The following is a 21,352-nucleotide window of genomic DNA, read 5'->3' on the forward strand; positions in this document are numbered from 1 at the left end:
TGAACTATATATTTAGAATTTGAAAAAAATAATTTTATAATATGATATTTAATTTGAGAGTAAATAGACTTTGGATATAAATGTAAATAAATATACAAAAATGAGTTTGAAAAAAAAATGAGGCTCACTAGTTTTTCGTTTCTCTCTTAAAAAATATTTTTATTATACGTAATATATATATATATATAATTTTGTGATCATTTTTTTAGGTGAATTTTGTTTTTGGTAAGGCTTAGTTTCCTCAGCCAAAGTAAATGCATCTTAATAGATTTATCATGGAGTTTTCAAAGTACACTTTTTCCTATTGAAAATAAAATACCTTTGTCGAGTCTTCTAAAGAATCTAATAAACAGTTTTATGATAAAAATATTTATAATTCTTTATTAAGAAAATAAATTGTTAGAAACCATTGATGCCGCCGAGTCTTAACATAATTAAAAAAAAATAATAATAATTTCTCATAACCTGAATTCTCAAAACTCACCACTTAATTGTGTTGTCATTTACCATAATTTATTCATAGAGAATAACAAAATTATTATAATTATAAGTTGTTTTTTTCAGTAACTAAGCGATCTTAAACCATTTATAAATTATTTAAGAATAACCGCTTTAAAAACCATATAATACATATTTTTTGTTTTATTAAATTTTTTAAAATTATGACCATATTTATAAATATAATCACGATGCTCGAAGAAAAACATTATTACTATTAGAGTTTATCTCTCGATCATAAAAACATTATTCTTACGAAATATAAATTAAGCTAAAATAATTTTCTTTGAACAGGTTCCGTTTTTTTGAAACGTATGATTAGTTCTCTCTAGACTGAACTAATTGAGCTTTTCATGTATTTTTCTGAATAATTAAATAAACATTTTCATAAAGATAAAATTGTCACATGAACTGAAAAAATAAATTCTCAAATTCACTGATACGAAGATAATGTTTCTTTTTTTAATGTGATACAATCGTTGTCGTGTCACTGGGTCGACCAACATCCATGTTTGCCCCTTAGTCAAATCATCGTTTCCCCGTGCTCAGGAGGAACTTACCGGGTGGCGAGGGGGTGGACGTCCCGAAATGGCTTGTTTGCGCAGGTACAACCGCACCCGGTAATATCGAACTCTCTCTCCGGGACAAAAGTCTCCGACGGCGTCGTCCATGCGAGTCTCATCGTCCCTGCCGTTAGCGTCACATGCCTTTTGGTTTCTACCCGGAGCAGTCAACGCTACTCGTCCGCCGACACTCGAAAAATGGTAAGTGTCAACAATAACATAATTGAATTAAAATTATCATATTTTTGTGATTGTCTGATTATCTCTATAAATCCAACGTGTTCACTTGTTTTTATCATAACTTAAAAAAAAAAACCAATACAAGTAAATCAGCATTTTTTTTTTATCCATGCCGTCAACTCGGCGCACATATCAGTGAGCATCATCAACAATAATATTCATACCAATTACTTGACATTATCGATTTTCTTTTTATTATATAATCTATAATATAAAGGATAAATTTGAAACTTATGTGCTTTGCTCATGAACCAATTTTTATTTGATATATGCTAATATATATATATATGTATATCATTTAAAACAAAGAAATGTTGAGGTATACTCTGTTTCAATTTATGATAACGTTCGAATAGGTATAAATAATATTCAAGATTTATTATATCGGTCTTTTCTAATCTATTCGTAATAATTTTTTATTTGGATTTTGTAACAACTACTCGTTTGTAATCTTTCGATAAGGTTTATTGTATGGTTAAAAATAAACGTTCACGGTCAATATCAATGTTTTCACTTATTATGAACGATAGTTGATATTTTTTCTATTTAATTGTATAATCGTTTATTGGTGATTAACAGATATAATTTTTATTAAAATATTTGGCACTAAAACTTTTTAAAACTTTTATTTTTGAANAGAGAGGCCATTAACTCGTTAAAAAGTTAAAATGAAGTTAATTTTTTTAAGTTAAATAACTCGTTACTTTTTTGAGCGTTTTAGCATTTAACTTCGTTTGTTATTTTTTTAGCTTGTATAACTCCAAATTAGTTTAGTATAGTAGTATTAAAATTACGTTAAATGTAATCCACGATTCCCACTTTTTTTTTTTTAATATCCTGACTTTATAATGTATTATTTATCATAAATGTATAATTTGTATTGTCGAGTCAGTATTGTATACAATACTGAAATTACTCAGAAGGTGGTCAGCAAATAAACACATCACAATGAAATGATAAAATATTCCTTATCGTGTTTATTATGTTAAACCATGATAAGGGATATACTTTACTATATCTTGTAAAACTAAAAATTTTTAATTGTGCGCCAAACTGTGCCGCATGTTAACACTATATAAGAAACACATACTACCCAGGCACATATGTTTAAATAAAGAATATTCGAATATCTATTGTTATTGAAAAGCATTGTAGAATATTGTCGAACGGCTCTCGTCAAAAGAGGGACTACGGTCGTCTTGCTGATTAGTTACAACAATGTTTATTTTTATTTGATAATAATTATCAGAGAACGTCTTTTTCATTTATTGGAGAAGATATGGGAAAATATCTTAATCGATATTATTTGAGAGTATAATAAGAAAAAAATGCATTTATTTATTTAACAAGTTACTTTAAATAAAGTTAAAAATAATATTTTAGTTAACATTGAACTTAACTTAATCAATTAGAAAAATGTGTTATAATTATTAAAATATAAAAAAATAATCTGAATCATATGATTGAAATATTTTATACATTTACTGTATACATGACTATCATAGAACATAAACTTCAAATATCATTTAAAACTTTGTCACTTTAAATAAAGTACAAATAAAAATCTGGGACGAAAAATCGATGACTCTTTAAAATATATATTTCAATTTATTAAATATTATCATATTACTTGTTGTAATCAATTAACCAATTATCTTGAAACCATATTTATTACATAGTCACCTGCTACAAAGTTTATATATAAATCAAAATAGTAATTAGGTAGTGTCATTTGCAACGGTCTCACTGCAGTTACTTATAAATAATACAATCGCTATAGTTGTTTATTGATATAGTTGTGACACCGGACTATTAATGTTGTGTGCTCTAATTTATAACTGATTTATTACATTATTTTGATTAATGGTCTTTAAATCAAGAAGTGTATTTACGAGATGGGTTCAAGAGGCAAGGTAGGCCTTCAAAATTTTCTCATACATGTGATCAAGAAAACACTTAAAAAAATGATTAGCCAAAAAAATTTCTTTTAAATCAAAATTATCTTTTTATTACCCCTGAATAGAAATATTTCTATGTGTATACTTATTGAATCAAATGCTCAATATTTTATTTAATGAATTTAATGTGGAATTATGAAGGTTCTTTTTCTTTTATTTAATATTTTTTTAAATATTTAAATAAACTTTTAAAAAAACAAAACCCGTTTTGTACAACTTACAAGAGTATGAAGCAGAATCAATGGTTATGTGATTTTTAATTCGCTATAAATTTTATGTTTATCTTGGCATAAAAGTTTTTTTATACAAGAAATTAAGGTTAGGCCACCCATAACGGTTTCTAACAAGTGTCATTCTATAATTCACGTTGAAAGAATCAAAACTTGTTTATTTATTAGTCGCAGAAAAGTTTACATTTAAACTGTCAACAAGATATGTGCACTATCGTTTTAATTCATTTTTTTTTTTAACATATTTTATTTTAAACATTTTTTTTTTAATTGCAATATTATATTAAAACAACAAGTACCGGTATGACAAACTGTACGCAATTCATCGGAACTTTTAATCATCAAAACTTAGTTTAACTTTCACCATGTGTCTGGATGACAAAGTGGAAACCAAAATTATATTCTATAGTAACAAAAGTTCAGCTTTTTGTTATTCTCAATCAAAGGTTTTTTATAAAAAATTATCAAAATATTATTTATTACTTAATAAATGTTAATAAATTAATTAAAAACAACAATTTATTTTCATCGAATCTTCACCAAATAAACACCAATTCTCTCGAGAGTAGTTATTTGCTGTAACCGGAATACTCGTATGAATATTATATGAATAAACCTAAAAAATCACCTAATCCCTACACAGTATCCTTTTTCAAGGTATTGCTACTCTTTATGAGAATTTGGTAGAGCCATTTTGAGTTATTTTTTCAATCTGCTATTTTTTAATGAAATATACTACATATTCCCAAATGTGTAACATAACCTATAGGAAAAATGATGCAGCCTTCACTACTATTCGGTTGCAGAAGTACCCCTAGTGTGGTAATAAATAACTTTTGAGTAGTACATAACCAGTTAAATTTTAGAATTTATTGATAAGGTCTGACATATTGATGACATTGTAACTAATATTTCTAAAAATCTGTAACTGATACAGATTGAAAAAGGACTCGTTGCTTATTTCTTTTCGTTCTTTTTAATATAATTTACTGTTTTTCACTAGTTTTATAGTTAAATAAAAAACAAAATAAGGTTATTTTTTTTATTAAAACCTAATGTATTACTTTGCTTTTATTGGTCTTTTCCGAAACTTATAATTTAATTGAATGCAATAAGTTGTTTCATATTAATATTAAAAAGGTTTGTTGATAGACATATATTATCAAAATGTATAATTAATATTACTTACATTTTATTATAATAACATAACCTATATGTTAATACAATTACATAAATACACAAAAATAATAATATTACACTGAATTACGTTAGTATTGTAAAGTCAAGGTACTTAATATTTCCGTGCCTTAAAATTATTTTTTTATAGAATATAAAACGGTTTTTGTCAATATTTCATTTCTTAATATGCACAGAAAATACAAATTATTTGAACCAACTACAATTTATAGCAATTCACGTATTAATTAATTTATTCATTTGATTACTGTGTGCTTAGGATTAAACGTTGCAAATCAATAGTATTCAATGCAGATGGATATATTTTGTTGAAATTACTATTAGGTACAAAGCTTGTACATTTGAAGGGTTTGGCAATTCCCCAGCGCACCATATAAGCTGCACAAAATGAAACTCTTATTGTGACTTATGTGGCAACTTTATAGAGTATACATATTTTATATGTATAATAAAGTCTTCTTATAAAATTATATTACAATTTCTACATAATATAGTCTTATTTCTGTTGGTAAATTCAAATTACTACTCATAAAAACAAACCGTTTTTCTCGTTACATCAATTTAAAAAATACATCTAATGATATTAAATTATTTCATCCTTTCAAAGAACACAAATTTGTTCCAAAGAATTTTAAATAGTGTAATTATTAATGAAGTTCGAATCGTTAGATTTTTAAACATAACTAGGGGTTAATTTATGGTCAATTTGAAAATCGAACTTAAAATTTATAAAAATCAAATCGAAATTTTCCTTGTAAATTGGTTTGAAAGTGAATATAATAAAATATCGCATTGAATTTGTTGAAACTTGAAAATTCATTCATAATTATTTTATGTTTTGTATTAATTATGCTACAGTTAAAGTTGTTTTTATTTTTTTTTAGAAAAAAAAAACTTTTATGTAACAATTGTACATTGTCTTAACTAAACGAGAGCTTAAAGTCTAAAATCTCCATGCGTAAAATCTAGTCTCTTAAAATTACAGGACAATGGTCTATTATAATATGTGTATCAATATTTTTAGTCAATTGAAACTTTACTCTCCTTACTAATATATTTTTGTTTTAGTTATGTTTATGATTTATTATTAAGTTTTAAAATCTCAAAGAGCAATGATTCGGTAAAACCATTTTGTGTAGTAAATAAACATTGAATAGGTGTAGGTTTATAAAAGTAAAAAGTCAATATGACGAAGTACAAGTCAAATGCTTTTAGTGTGACACAATGGGCATCTGACACGGTCTCTCTATGATAAATGGATGATATTTTGAACAATGGTAGAATCAAAATTATTTGGATATAATAGCGAAGAAAGTCGCTTTGTTGTTAGTACTCAGCAGTAGGTGTCTAAAGTGTTAAAATGCCAACTTTCGACAGTATTTTGAAAACAACTTTGCTTGGTATTGTGATAAATAAAATAAAATAAATGCCGGTGGACCACACGAATACGTTAAGTCAATTACAACGAAAACTAAAATTCGGAAATTATTGAATTGTCTTAAATTAGATCCATAGACACGTTGTTTTACTATCCTTGACCGATGTAAGTTTATTGAACTGGACTGGTTACAAATGTTGCTACATAATAGAAAATTTCTAAGAACAAAACACATACGATTTAAGAAAAAAATTATAACATTTTATTCGGTAAAATTTTCTACACGAGTTTCCAAAATTGCATTTAAGAAGATATGCTTGCGAATCTCAACAAAAATGGGCCGTTTAGGATTAGTTCGAAGTGAGTACAAATCATTGTTATCTATGACCTTAATCTTTAATCGCGCTTATGATTGTATTACGATTTTAAAAATTCTAAAGAATTATAGAAAATGTGTGTCACTCATTTTTATTCTTCAATAACTAAATTTCACTTTCTACTTGAAATCAAAACCGTACATTTATATTATTCACCGATATATTATAGTTGTATGAATTTAATCGTGTTTAATGTCCTCTCTAAAAGCTATTGCTTGTGCCAAAGAAGACGGCAAAATCAACACAGTCCAACGCAATGGAATCGAACACTGTTATTTACGCACCGAAGCACGACAAGATACTAACTGAGCTGGGTAGGCCGCCCGAACTAAAGTAATGGCGTACAATGTTTGAAAAATAGCAAAATTTTAACAATACTATACATTTTACTCAATTGAATTTCAACAAGAATTTTGTAAAATATATTTAATTAATTTCTATTCAATTTAGAAAAGGAGTTGAATTAAATATTTTATTATGGATTGATACTAAACTAATTTAATGTTTTTTACTTGATTTGATGAATTTACAAGAACTTTTTTAATGCAGTTTTTGTCCACTATTGAACTTTTATATAATTTTGGTTTATAATTAAACACGAAATATTAAAATCATTTAGAGTATAACGTTAATGTATGCCATTGTAATAATAGTATTATAGTTATTTTCTTTCAATTTCTTTGGTACTAATCTAAGGTCAATATTTTGATACAGAAGTGATTATGATCATATGTATATATTAGCTGTGAATACATTTTAATTCTCTTTTTACACATTGTCGGCATAATACTAATTTTTGTAATTTTGTTACGAGTTTTACACGTACCAAAATCAAAAAAATTAAAAAAAAAAGTTGTACACTTATCTAGTGCTAACTTAGTGATATTCTTCCCCGAGTCAATGAGTATCATGATAACAAAACACTAATATATTGTTATAATTTTTAATAGTAAATATAATACTTTATAATTTTTTATAAATATTTAAAAACCAAATTTTACGTTACTAAAATACCTAATGTATAAGATAATGTATAGAAGTCAGGATCACAACTAGGGGAGTAGTTAGGTTTTGTAATTGCCTAGAAATAAAATTTTAGTAACGCCAATTATATATATATATATATATATATATATTAGCAAATATACTTTAAACCAAAAAAATCTTTTTAATGTTTCTTTGTTTCCAATTCAATACCGTTATTTCAAAATTGTATCACTTATTATTTTGAATATTATTAAAAGTAATTGATACAGCAAAAATAAATTAAAATTAAATGTAATCATTTGTGTAAATTTTTTTGTAAACATTAAAAATGATTAACTTTTAATGTAAACATTGAAGGTGTTTGATCATTAAGTATGTCACTGACATAATAAGTTCATTTAAGTCTAATATTAGTAATAGCAAGCAATAATACGAGTTCTGATAAAAATGTGTTCTTGTTTATTTTAAATGGTGAAGCAAAACCTTTCAGCTAAACAGTTTTGAAGTTTAATTAATTGTTATAATTTGTGTATGGAGTGCATAATATTAATCTTATTTAATTCACCGTGGTTGAACTTGAGATTACCTGAATGAGGAAATGAGGTCGTTAGTACACATCATCATTGTAATTTAACTGTTAATTATTCTTAAAAGCCGCTAACGTCGTTATAATCTCTCTAGTTTTTTGTTCGTATTCGCTCAGTAATTTTACATAACACAGATATTTTAAAAATTGGTACCTCATTAATTTTATTTTCAAATATAATACTGACTTCAATTAGAAAAAAGCGGCACTAGAAAAAAAAATTGAATTAACATACCTTTTTGCATTACTTATAACATAATTCTTTATTCTGCATTTTTTATGTCGTTTATGCTTTGAAATATAGTAAGACTTGAAAATTGATTTGTTAAAATGAACTTTAGTTGTAATAACTAAAATATATAGGGTGTTCAGTAAGTAAGGAAACAGGTCAATTGTTACACACAATGAGAACAATTTAAACCCGTTTCCTTACTTACTGAACACTCTATATTATATGTATTAGATATGTTATCATATATTAATAAAAAAATAGTGAAAATAAAGTATATTTAAAAGTTTTTGAATATTTAATTATATAAAAATAGATTAGGCCGAATACTTATCTTTAAGTTCACAAATAACTATAATAAGTTAAAATTAAACATACTAAGAATCAAGTTCTCATATTTTTATTTATGAAGATTAAGCAAAATTATTCTTTTTATCACCTGCAAGACGAATCACTAAGAAAATCATATATAATTACTACTACGTAATATGTAATTTTCAAAATTACATGTTAAGTAATTTAAATATTTGTGCAAACCTATAAAAATCATTTGTCTTAAAAACGATTTCATTGGAAAACGAGACGCACATTCTTGTCATTATTATTGTTATTAACAATATACAGGCAATAATTACTAATAATTTAAAATCTAAAATCAACTTTTACAGAGACAGAAACTTTGAGATTTTGTAGACATCAAAAAGGTGAGAAAAAATTATGTATTTTTATTAATAGGAATTCAAGTTAACACCACGTAAACGAAACTTATGATAAATTGTATATTTTCAAAATAAATTTTTATACAATCCAATTGATATACTTTAATATCAATGAATTTAATTTTACTCTTTGTTACCTGCTACTAGAAAGGAATTTTTATAATAAACTAATATGATATATTTCGATATTGTCAGCATGTTGACTGTAGTTGTAATATTACAATAATTCATTAGCATCGTGATTATACTGATTTTCAATACATTCTGTTTTTATTGAATACAATTATCAATCATGAACTACTTATAAAACTGTTTAAATGTTTACCGCACTTGAATCATTCTATGTTCAAATTAAATTCTGAAAAAAATATGACAACCAATCTCACTTCGAAATTAGAATATCATAAAATTGGAAATATAAACAATTATACGGTGAATGATTTACTCTAAAATATATTAATTAGATCCCGCAATATGGTAATTATACTTTTCAAAATGATTAACTATTGCCAAATTACTCTAACACCTACAGCTTAAAATAGAAACGTTGGATTTTCGTTTTAGTGTTATTTTCGAAATTTCCCTTGTTAATTTGACTTGCCGCAAAATTGTAGCGACGCATAACTATCCTGAATCTTATTCCATTAATGTGGATGTGCAAAGCTGTTAGCACTTAAATGATTTTCAGTTTCTTATTTGAGATCTTAACTGTTTAAACAAATCTTGGTCGTTAATTAAAAACCCGCGCTTATCAACAAACATTTGGGATTCGAATAGAATCATTCAATTGATCGTACTATTTGAACGGAACATCTTTATTAATCTTGTACCATTAAAACTTATAATCAAATCTATTAGTGAAATTTATTAGTACCCTTGTTAGATTGTTTTCAAGTAGTTTACCATTTAAATACCATTCTTGATTGTTAACAAACATTAACAAAGTTATTCGGTACCTATAAAATGGCAGTCACTAAATGCTTAGACTTGTTAATTTGATTAAAATAAATAAGATGAGAAACAAATATTTTTTTAGCGTAAAGAAGTATTGATTTTTAAATGGTATTTTTTTTTTTGTACCAGGCATTTAGATTAACTAAATGAGTATTACAATAATTATTATAATTCCACTTTAATTACAGAAGAAAAAAAACTATATTAAACTCAAACTTTTTTTAATGCGGTTTTTTTGTATTCTTGCGTGCTCAATGCAATGACTATTCAAAAACTCATTAAAATTAGATTGCTCATAATAATTATGCACAGAACTTTTAATGGAGACGTATAGAACGGAGCTACTTGCTTAAATTTCTATTAACGGACACTAATATTTCTCACAATCCTTAGTATACAGATTGTTCAAAATTTATGTAGACTGGTCAATCGTTACAATGAGAACAATAGAAACACTATTCCTTACCGAACACCCTGTACATTTGTCCTGTTAGACATTAATTAGACACCAAAGAATTCTATCGAACCGTTTGGAGTCAATTTTGATCGTTGATTTACTGTCATTGAAATGTAAAAACTTGTAATCGTTTATTCCGTTTTTTCATTGCAACTTAATTATTAATTTTTACAAACTGTAGTGATGCTGACCTAAATAACTTTTTACCGAGTGTCCAATTAAAAAATTAAATATTTAGTACGTCGAATGAAAAACGATAAATGGCCTAGAGAAAATTGAATGCGTGTTTGATATGTCGTAGAACTTGTTTTAACATTCTGTCGACATCTCACTTGACTTGGCAAACTAGTAAAGGTTTTAAAAGTCGTTATCATCACTTTAAAAAACGATCATCGGTTCGACGTCCGGTGATCGCAAGTGAAACATTGAACTTAAAATTTGTGACCAGCTTAGAACGGCTTTTGCCAACTAAATTGATATTCGGCACGATACCGCCATGTTATGATTTCATAAGAGTGTGAAAACAACACATGACGAATATTGAAACTGTTAGTCTGTGTATTTTTTTCCTTTTTACTCCAACTATTTGTCATAAAAATAAAAGTATTTCTCAGATGCGACTACCTCCTTTGACGACGTGCCCATTACCTACAGACTTGAAGCCGTCACGAAGACACACGCGATAACAAGAAAGACATTGATCACATGCGCCTCTTGTTTTTGTTGTTACACATTTCTCCCGTTGCACACGCAACTCGTCACGTCTAATGTCCGAAGAACTGTTGTAATTCGTCACTACATTCGTGCACGACAACAGACGTTACAAATTGTTTATGACAACAACCGTAGCAATGGTGTTGATGTATGTGAGCCAAGTGAAACGATACAATGACAACAATGATAACAATAAACGTTGTATGTCCGTAAACACGTTTTTGCCGTACTACTATATCGATTGGCCGGCCGGTATCCATAGAAACGAGTGGATCACGTTTTAGATACTATTATTATAATATTCGCATGCATCCAATTCATTCAAAATTAATAATATCTAATGTGATATGTGTGTTCAAGGGAGCAACGTGCAAGTGACACCCCGTGACTTTCTCGACCCGCACTTCAAAATACGGACGACTCCATTAAAGTTATTCAATCATCGCGCGCACGTTCCGCCAACTGACTAGAACACACACATATTATAATTACATTATTATTATTGTAATAGCGTTCTGAATGCGACTTGTATGTATACAACTACAACGGTTTGAGCAGCGACATTATTATTAAACCGCATAACATTACATTAAATGGTTTAAACCGTTGTATATGGTCCAGAATGGGAATTGCGAGGGGCAATAATGGCAATAATACTTCCCAAGAGCATACAGGTTATTATGTTAGACCGCGCGAGTTGACGGTCGCAATGATAGATACAACGCGATAATGCCTTTAAAATAGATAAAGGAAGAGCAGAAAGGCATTTGCTATTGTGTATTCACAGCCCGTATAGGATTTAATGCATGTAAAATTCAGTTCCCTCGACTCGGCGCCCTTTTAATACAATTAGACAACGCGGTATTAATTAGGCAGCACGAACGACAACGTACACTATTATCGACAAACAATTTTTTTTATGTAATTCACAAATTGGATTATTTTAAAATCCATACACAGTAAGTGATTACTAAAGCTCTTAATGAGTTTACACCTCAACAGGTGGACTGAGAGGTATTAAATTCTATACGTGAATTACTAAGGGTTGACATTTCGGGAATTTCGTTGAATTCTGTAAATCTTCTAATTTAGGTTTTCGTTACAACAGATTTAAAAAATAAATCGTTTAAAACAGTTATGAATTTCAACAACAGACAAAATCAGTTTAATTACAGTGTATTTTGTACGTAAAATACCATAGTTTCTCAATGATTAAGAGAGTCGTACAATTTATTTGCTAACACGGACTACATGTTTTAGCAACTTTGTACCAACATGTCAGTGATGGGCTGACAGCTTGATACTTTTTTTAGTCTTCAACAGTGACATTATTGACTGTAAAAAAAAAAAAACGATCCGAAAATTCCCATACGTCAGCGCATTTTTTAACATACACGTTAATTGTATACACAAACAGTGTAATATTAACGTTAAGCATTGGAAATTCGTACACGACCATAAAANCGATCTGAAAATTCCCATACGTCAGCGTATTTTTTAACATACACGTTAATTGTATACACAAACAGTGTAATATTAACGTTAAGCATTGGAAATTCGTACACGACCATAAAATTTTTATCAGAAGTTTTCCGCGTTGATAACTTCCAGTACACGTACGCGAAAACCCGGACATATTTTCTAAGCGTTATTGAAAACGACTTTTTTTTTTTAAGAGATCCCTTTAGGGACTAATGAGACTGCCGCCGCACGAAATCATCTCCGTTGACTAAATTTCTAAATTGCTGGAAAGCGCACAAAAGATTTTCTTGTGTGAAAATTTACATATTCGACCGATAAAACTTTATTTCTGAAAACCTATTATGGTTGCGTTTTACCATATGACACTAACTTCTGGTATATGCAAACACGTGTGCCATATGGGTACCCCGTGAAACGATATACACGGGGGCATAATAATTAATTGAGGATAAAATTAAGTTCAATAACACGTCCCGTTAATACGCGTTCAATTACCGCGTTGCGCCGGCACAGTTAAATGTATTCATTTTCCAGTACTATCACAACAATGGCAGACAAAACGAGCGGATAAAAATTGTAAAACGACCAATATTGAAATGGGACGTTTGTGTGTTTACCTATAAGCCCGTTTTGCTAGTAATTGGCGATTACGACCGTTGTACGGTTACTAAATGCCCAATAAGTATTACTTTGGAAACAATAAAACGCAAAGCCGCTCCGTGAAAATGGTACACAACTTTCTGGTTATTATACACGATAATGTGTTGTTGGTACGTATTAGCGATAGCTTAGCAATTTCGAATGGTTTATCGAACTGAAAATCGGTAAACAACTTGATCCGGTTATTTTTTTTTTTTTTCAACGAAAATACATCCTGAACCTCTCGGCAAGTGTATTTTTTTTCCACTGCGAAGATATTCCTTTAATCATTTCTAAATGCTGTGCCCTCGTTTTAAAAGGATCAGAGTACTTCTCGCAGCTCAAAGGAAAGTGGAGAACACGAATTAAAGACGCCTGTATTCTATAAAAGGGATTTTGACTAAAATAGAATTAGACGAGAAATTGTTTAAAAGTACTTACAAGTCAATTGAAAGTTTTCATCCGAGTTTAACCCGAACGCGCTAATATAGAAAATGGAAAATCTCGCTATTTGTTTTTTTAAATTATAAATTAAAATAAGGTCCGGGAACATTCTTGAGAAATCCTTCAAAATAGTTTTGATGGCGATTGATTTACGAGTACCGCCGACTAATTGTGATGGCGAGAATTAATTTAAAACTACAACGGAAACCCTTTTTATCGTATCCAACTTTATATGTTTTAGTCGGGCCCGTTGTAAACTTTCTATTTGGGGATTGAGAATGTAATTCATATTTCTTAGTTTATGCCCATAAGTCATATATACACATGGAATTATACGTGCGTGGAACACGAAAATAATGTAACTGTGTACTCTCGGTAGTGCGTATCTCGGAATCACAAATGAAAATACTTCGAGTATAGAAACTGATGCACGTGTGAACAGAAAATAAAAGGGATAACTATTTTTCTTTTATCCGATCGAAGGAAGAAAAAATACAACAAAAAGCTAAAACACATAAGCACGGAACTTCTTCCGATGTTTCCATTGCCGTCGAAAATGAAATAATGATTTATTGTACAGTGCGTTACGTGATTGCGCCTTTTGAAATATTACTGAAAGTTCTTTTTGAATCACGACTTTGCTATGCGGTTACTCGTCAGTAGAAGCCAATAATTTAATGGTTTAGACGACGAGCGGAGAAACTTCGGTTTAAGAATGATGTTATCATTAAAGAGCCGACTATGGGCCTAAAATCGATCGCTGCCACGTATTAGACGTTGTCATCGACAGAAACAACGATTAATCATATGAGACAGTAGCCGTTATAGAGATAGTATACAATAATTAATTATTATTCTCGAATAATAAATATAATTGTAGTCGATTTGTATTGTTGTCGTTGGCATAATTACTAAAACATTTCTATAGATTTTTCTGATCCAGTACACCTGGGTACTACTAAACTAATTAATTCCTTGCCGAAGTATTTAAATATTACATATTACGGCTATTACTTATGAAATAAAAAAGCATTCATTCTTACACACTTATGGGATTCAATTAATGTTTACAAATTCACGTCATTAAAAACATTATGGTATTTATTGTATTTTCTTGTAAAAATAGATTATTGATACAAAATAAAATTACCTTAAAGTGTATTGTTAGTAAACTAGCAATAAGTTTGTAATTTCGAGTCAATATTAATTTATTCAAACAAAAATTGTTTCAGTTATAATGAGAAATCAGTGAACGCACAAGAAGTATGAGAGTTTCAACAACAAATAGTAAAACGGTTCTAAACGAGTGCTTAACACTAAAATTCAGAATACTCGTTTGCCTATTGAGCGTCCAATGGCTCTTCGTAAATTCTACTTTTGGTAAGAACTTTTAACTATCTTATAATTCGAATATTATTGCAAAATGCACTTTATCATTTCTAATTTTGTAATTCATTCGTGTCGAATCTTTAGTATGACATAATGTACACGTACGTAGTTTCTATACATTACAATTTTGTGTTTACACCTTTGTACTTCCACTTAAGTTATTTATTTTATGTCCATAATCGAACGCGTTATAATAACAGTTATGTAAAACGCAAACATCTTCAGAAATTAATTTGAATAATTAAACAATCGCAACGGCCTGTTGTCTCCGAAACGTGTATCGTTTTAAATCTCTTTTAAGTTTTATAATAAGCGTCGAGGGAGAACTTTAAAAACATGTTTTTGCGCAAAACTACTTTATTTTATATCCCACGAACGCTTTTAAAAGAATTCTGTAAGAATATTTAGGACGGACAAAAGTTTTCTTTATTCAAAGTATACAAAAATACAGAAGAATAAAATTATAATGAAATTTATTTATTCGACTATATAATTTTTGTATTTAAAAAGAGTAAGAAAATTAAAAACCATAGATAACCAAGAAACTATAAATTATTTAAAGGATAAGTAAAAAATTTATCTTCCTTTCAAGTTATTATTGTTTGAAACTTGGTTTTATATTTATACTTTTATCGTCTAATTACTTTCTAAATTAAAATATGATCAAAATAAAAAATAAAAATTTTAATATTTATATAGACATTTAAAACATTTAACAATGACGGAAAATTGAATTCATGAAGAAAATTTCATAAATTATATTCATTTTACAGTCATTAAATAAGTTTCTACGATTTTTATAGTCATAGTTTGTCTTGCAAATTTTTATCAACATCGAGAAAATAATACTTCAAACTGAAACACCGCAATTAGATTTTTAAGGATAAAACAATGAGTATTAGAATTTTTATAAATAGTACCTAACTTTTTTGACATCCGAAATACAATTTGGTTCAATTTTATTAATCAAGTTTCTATATAAATGCTTACGATATTTAATGAAAATATGATTCGATTATTATTAATTATGAAAAAATGTTATATTATAAAAAAAAAACATAATATATTTTGATTGTTTCATGGAAAACTTTTAACTTATAAAAATGTGAACTGGTAAAAAGACACTTATTAAAATTCATTTAATAAAAAATCTCGAGTCTATAGTAATATGAAAGCTCGACAAAGTTTTATGCTGAAAATATAGAAACGGGAAATTACATTTTAAAGATTCATGATTTTTTTGGTTTTTAAATAGTTTTACACTGCATTATCTTTTTATTCATTCAAACAGTGTAATCCTAAATCATAAATCATTATCCTTATTCCATGAATACTTAATAATTTAGTTTACTACGTTGATAAATTTAATTTTTATTTGCAGCAATCAGTCCAGGAGAAGTCAAAGTAACTTTACCATCTAGGAACGAGGCAACCAATCCGTTAAAAGAACCAACGCCTAGTACTCTACAAGGAGCTTTTATAAGCCAAAATTCGTCGGAATCCGGTAATGGCAGTCCGACACCATCCACAACAGACTTTGATCCTCCGAAGTTGACTACAAACGCATCCACTACAACGGTGAAGATCACAACTAAAGTACCAGCGAAAACAAGTGTTGAGTACACAAGTACGGTGGTCACTCAAACTGGCGGTCAAGGTGTCACCTCAGAGGTTACATTGGTCACGACCAAACCCTCGGGAAATATGTTCACCATTAAAGGGACGCCCTTTGTCGATTCAACCACTACGGAGTCTTCTGTTGGTGATCCTACAGTCGATGTTACTACGGTCGAGGCAACTACAGTCGAGTCGACCACGGTCGAATCAAAGAGGGTCGACGATGGTACTACCATGGAGACACCATCGCAATTCGCAGGAGTGACGACGTCTAAAAATGACTTTGACAGCAAGAGCTTAGCGAAAATGCTAAAAAGTTGGTTTAACGTCAAGGGCGACGATCAAGGAGACTACTACAAACTAACGAAATATTTGAAAAATGCCAGTACCTCTAAGAGTTCTGGTAAAAATGTATTCGACCAATGGGATGAAGCAAGCGAGGAACAAGAACGAATGCTCGAAGAAGCTATGCGTAATGGCGACCCCGAAAGTTCAGTGTTGGCGGCCGATCAGAACACTCCAAGCCGGTGGTTTGTTCTCTTGTTAACGGGAAACTCGACTGTGGCGCAAATGAGACGTACCGATTTTGCAAAGTACCTTAAGTTGAATCTGGCGGCCAGATTGTCGGTCGAATACAACGAGGTCCAGATCAACCGCATTTTAGTGGTTCCACCGCGGTTAATGGTTAACGTCAGTGTGGTACCGATAGAAAGAGCCGACGATAATAGAATCGAAGAAGATCCACTGCACAACCTGGTAGAAACAAACGCTACTTTAATGGAATTATCCGGAGAAGAATATCGAGTAAGCATGTTTTCTAGACTCTGACTAAGCGTTATTTCTCAGAATAATTTATTTTAAATGCAGTGACTGAGGAATATCGGGTTATTATTGGAATTGTATTGATTAAAGCTTTTTTTTTTTTTATAAGTTATAATGAACGTAAACAAATTATTTAGCAACAAGAAAATTAGTAGCTAATTATAAATAGTTTTAAATTTGATTGATAATTTTTAATCTAAATTTTTATACATATATATTGTGCTTTGAACACATTCAATACAATTCAACAACGCTGAATCTCGCTTATCTACATTATCATAAATATGTCTGTATTATTTACTTATATAATACTACTTAAAATTTTTGTTAAGAATAAAAATTAAAAGAAATTATACTTAATATATAAGCAAAAAATAAATAAATTATAAATTACGAAAAATATCTACAAAGAACATTTCACTTTTTAAATTATGTTTTTTCCCCGGGACAAATATCCAACAGTTTATATAAATGACAGTAGTTTTTTCGTAAATCAGAAATATTTGTTTAATAAAGTAATTGAAAAGGGATTAATTGGTCGGGTGTAGACGTCAAAGATGACACTATAACAAAGGTGCAAACTTTAAATGTCCGGAATGAATTCATTATTAAGTATACACATTTATATATAATTTTGTAATCAAATTACAAGGGACCGTCCTGTGTAGTAACTGTCTTTAACTAGTATATTTACTTAAAAACACACTTGGTTCGATACGTTACTCAGTCACTGTAATACATTAACAATTTCGTTCAACCCAAAGTTTCGTGTCGTCGACACAAATTAAAACGATAAACTAAACTTTTGAGTATCATAGAAATTGGTTTTAAGCCAAAATATCGTAAAACGATTAGGTTTTTTTAAGTGAATATAAAGTACCTATTGTATAAACGTGTGGGTATTTTTTTACATGCAGACTATTTTATTTAAGTTAATCTAAATAAAACATTTTCATCCAAACAGTGCCCGCTATAGTAATAGTAAAGTTCAAAAAATTCAATAACGTTGCCAAAAGTAGCATGGGAAAAAAAATGGTCGCCCCGTTCAATTAGACATTTGGTTTTTGTACAAACCACTAGTGCGGTATAATATTATACCTGACCGTACGATTAATAACGCCACATTACGGTTACTGTCAAAAAAAGGTCGGCTGGAAGACGACCGATTATGAAAGGTTGTATAACGACAGGGCATTAAATATACGTTAGAAGGGCATATCAGTGAAGTGCGGGTGACGAAACTCTACAGCCGAATGATATTAAGACATAATACCACACAACTACTGTATGTACATCAAGTACGGCATGCAATTTGCCGATTACATTCAAAACAATATTATTACGGTTGTGTGAACGGCATAAAGTTGAATCTCAATCAATAGTCCTTGGAGGGTATTATAGATATGACGGTTTCCAAGCCAATGTACCGTAAAAATCGTTTCTTCATTCGTTAATAATTGGTTTGCGAAGACCGATAAACACAAACGTTTGTTTCGCCAAGAAAAAAATAACGCTTGCTTGACGAAAGATTATTGGCGGAGACAAACTAGTCGATTTTCAACCAAAAAAGTCATATGATTAGGGTAGAAACAAACGAGATGTTTAGATTAAAATACTAGGAAATTAAAAAGTTATATGATTTATTAAATTTACCTCTGTTTATAGGTGGAGAGATTTATGTCTCTAAAATCGCACAAACCGCAATCGCTTGAAGACATGAACGGAATCGTCAGCAACCGACACGGCGACATCGACTCGTTCATATTCTTTACAGTGGGTCCACTTTGCGTTCTCATTATACTGATATTCGTTTTCTTGTCGTTGTACAAATACATCAGGAAACATCCGGTTAAGTGGCCGTGGAAGCGGAAGATTGTCAAGCCGTCGTTCAAGTCGCCATGGTTGGCAGGTGGTCAGCGACACCATCGTATGGACGAGAGTGTGGCTGACGAAGGTTCCTCCGTTAACGTCATCTACTCGGGCGAGTTTGAACAGAGCCAACAACAGCAGTTGTCAGGTTCGTGGCTGGACGACGCCAACTTCGTTCCAGACGACAGTCTCGATCGAATACGCACTCCGACGTTACTACAGCGACCGAGTCCGAAGAACAAGGCGTTTTCGGATTTGTTGTGCGAAAACGGCGCATCGGCGGCTGCAGTGTCCATCGTTCAACAAAGTCCTCGACTGAGCAGAGAGAACAAGTTGCGCATATTGGGCTGCAAGCAGTCATGTCTTCTACTTCCGCCGCAACCCGTACAACAACAAAATGAAACTGATTCATTATCGCCGCTTCAAAATAGCGCCGTGCCTTAAGCACTTTTTTTTTGCTTGTACGATACTAACAAAAATATTTTAAACCAAGAGGTTAGTTGTTTGAAATAATTCCTAATGTTCTATAATTTCTTAACTTTCTCTTGCAGAACAATTCAATTTTATTACCATCGATGAGATAAAACAAGGGAAGGAGGTGTAAAAATGTAATTCAATTTATTGAGTTATTCCGAAACTGGTATATTCAAGACCGTTTAACACGTGTAGTACCATCGAAAATAATAATAATTCCTCGTTAGAAAATATTAAAAATTCCATTGCGGTGCTTCGGTACGCGCATTCCATGTTGTTCAATAGTACAATTGTTTTATATCTACTTGCGTAAATGAGTTTTGCCCTTGATTTTCAGATAGGAATTTTGTTTCCTCAGAATTTCCTTTAGAATCTTGTAGAATCGTATGTCACCCAACTGAGAAACGCATGTATGATAATAATTAATATTAAACAATTTTAGGTACAATACAACAAATTTTTAAAAAGAAACCTTCAATAATCCAAAATTTGGTAAACGTTGTATTAAACTGCAAATGATTATTTTCCTATTGCTGAATACCTATATTCAAATCGTCCTAAATGTTTAAGATTGTTCATTGTATTTTTTCTAGTGTTTGGTCATAATTCAATATTGTATGTTGGAAGAAAAATGATTTTTTTACTATATCATTTAACAGGCAAAACTAAAAAATTAAGCATGAGCAGTCACTAACAAATATTATAATTCTTGTTTCAAAAAAATTTGATTGAATTACAAAATTTCTAGTTTTGTATACAATTTTTTGTTTAGAAAAATCTTCAAAATGCATTTAGAATATAATACAATCTTCTCTTAGTACAGGAAATTAAGAGCTCATAAAAATTTTAAATGTTTACATGAACTATAGTGATATTATATACATTTTAAGTATAATATCTGTAATATAAAACTTGAATAGTTAATAAATATTTTCTTAAAGTATTTAATCTACTAAAGGAAACTTTTTGAACTTGAGAATATTATAAAAACCACATTATATACATTTAACTTAATTTATATGATTTTAATAGAAATTGATTGTTACTTAAATTTAACAATAAAAGATAATGACTGCTATTACAAAAAATAAATAATGAATTATTGTATAATATTTTACAGGTAACCATTTATAATTTAGATATTAAAAGTATTTTTAAATCTGCCATAAAAAAATGTCAAGGTATTTGGTATTAGTTTTACTTTTAAAAAATAAATTATTTGTAATAGTTGTTTTATTTATAGTTTGATTAATTTATTTAAGTTTCAATATTTTATTAGCTAAATAAAATTTGACGTGGGTTTTATGTTAAAATCCTTTATCAACCTATTTATTGGTTTACATTAAATTATTATTGATTATTAAAGGTATCTTTATTATTTGCTATGGAATGATAATGAAACAAATTTTAAAAATTGTTTTGAATTTATACTTTTATTACTATTTAGTGATACAAATGCTTTAATAAATATTAATTAAAATCATAAAATGAGAATTAATTGAAAATATGAATAAATCTTAAGTATGTAT

The 21,352-nt window shown here is 29.3% G+C and overlaps 1 protein-coding gene across 1 annotated transcript; it reads left to right on the forward strand.

The window, feature by feature from the left end:
- The first annotated feature begins 1,186 nt into the window (after positions 1-1,186).
- On the forward strand, positions 1,187-20,592 carry LOC126903852 (uncharacterized). The gene is made up of 4 exons (XM_050682363.1): positions 1,187-1,262; positions 14,885-15,032; positions 16,423-17,462; positions 19,146-20,592. The coding sequence occupies exons 2-4, from the start codon at positions 14,918-14,920 to the stop codon at positions 19,791-19,793; spliced, it is 1,803 nt and encodes a 600-aa protein (XP_050538320.1). The 5' UTR covers positions 1,187-1,262; positions 14,885-14,917; the 3' UTR covers positions 19,794-20,592.
- The last annotated feature ends 760 nt before the right edge of the window (positions 20,593-21,352 follow it).

This window comes from Daktulosphaira vitifoliae, unplaced genomic scaffold, assembly GCF_025091365.1.
Source record: "Daktulosphaira vitifoliae isolate Bord-2020 unplaced genomic scaffold, ASM2509136v1 Scaffold_4, whole genome shotgun sequence".
Lineage (NCBI taxonomy): Eukaryota > Metazoa > Arthropoda > Insecta > Hemiptera > Phylloxeridae > Daktulosphaira > Daktulosphaira vitifoliae.

Bases quoted from the DNA above. Each gene is read 5' to 3' on its own strand.
- LOC126903852 (XM_050682363.1), top strand. From the start codon at position 14,918: ATGAGAGTTTCAACAACAAATAGTAAAACGGTTCTAAACGAGTGCTTA. The intron at 15,033-16,422 runs GTAAGAACTTTT...TTTTATTTGCAG, and splicing joins CTTCGTAAATTCTACTTTTG to CAATCAGTCCAGGAGAAGTC. The intron at 17,463-19,145 runs GTAAGCATGTTT...CTCTGTTTATAG, and splicing joins TATCCGGAGAAGAATATCGA to GTGGAGAGATTTATGTCTCT.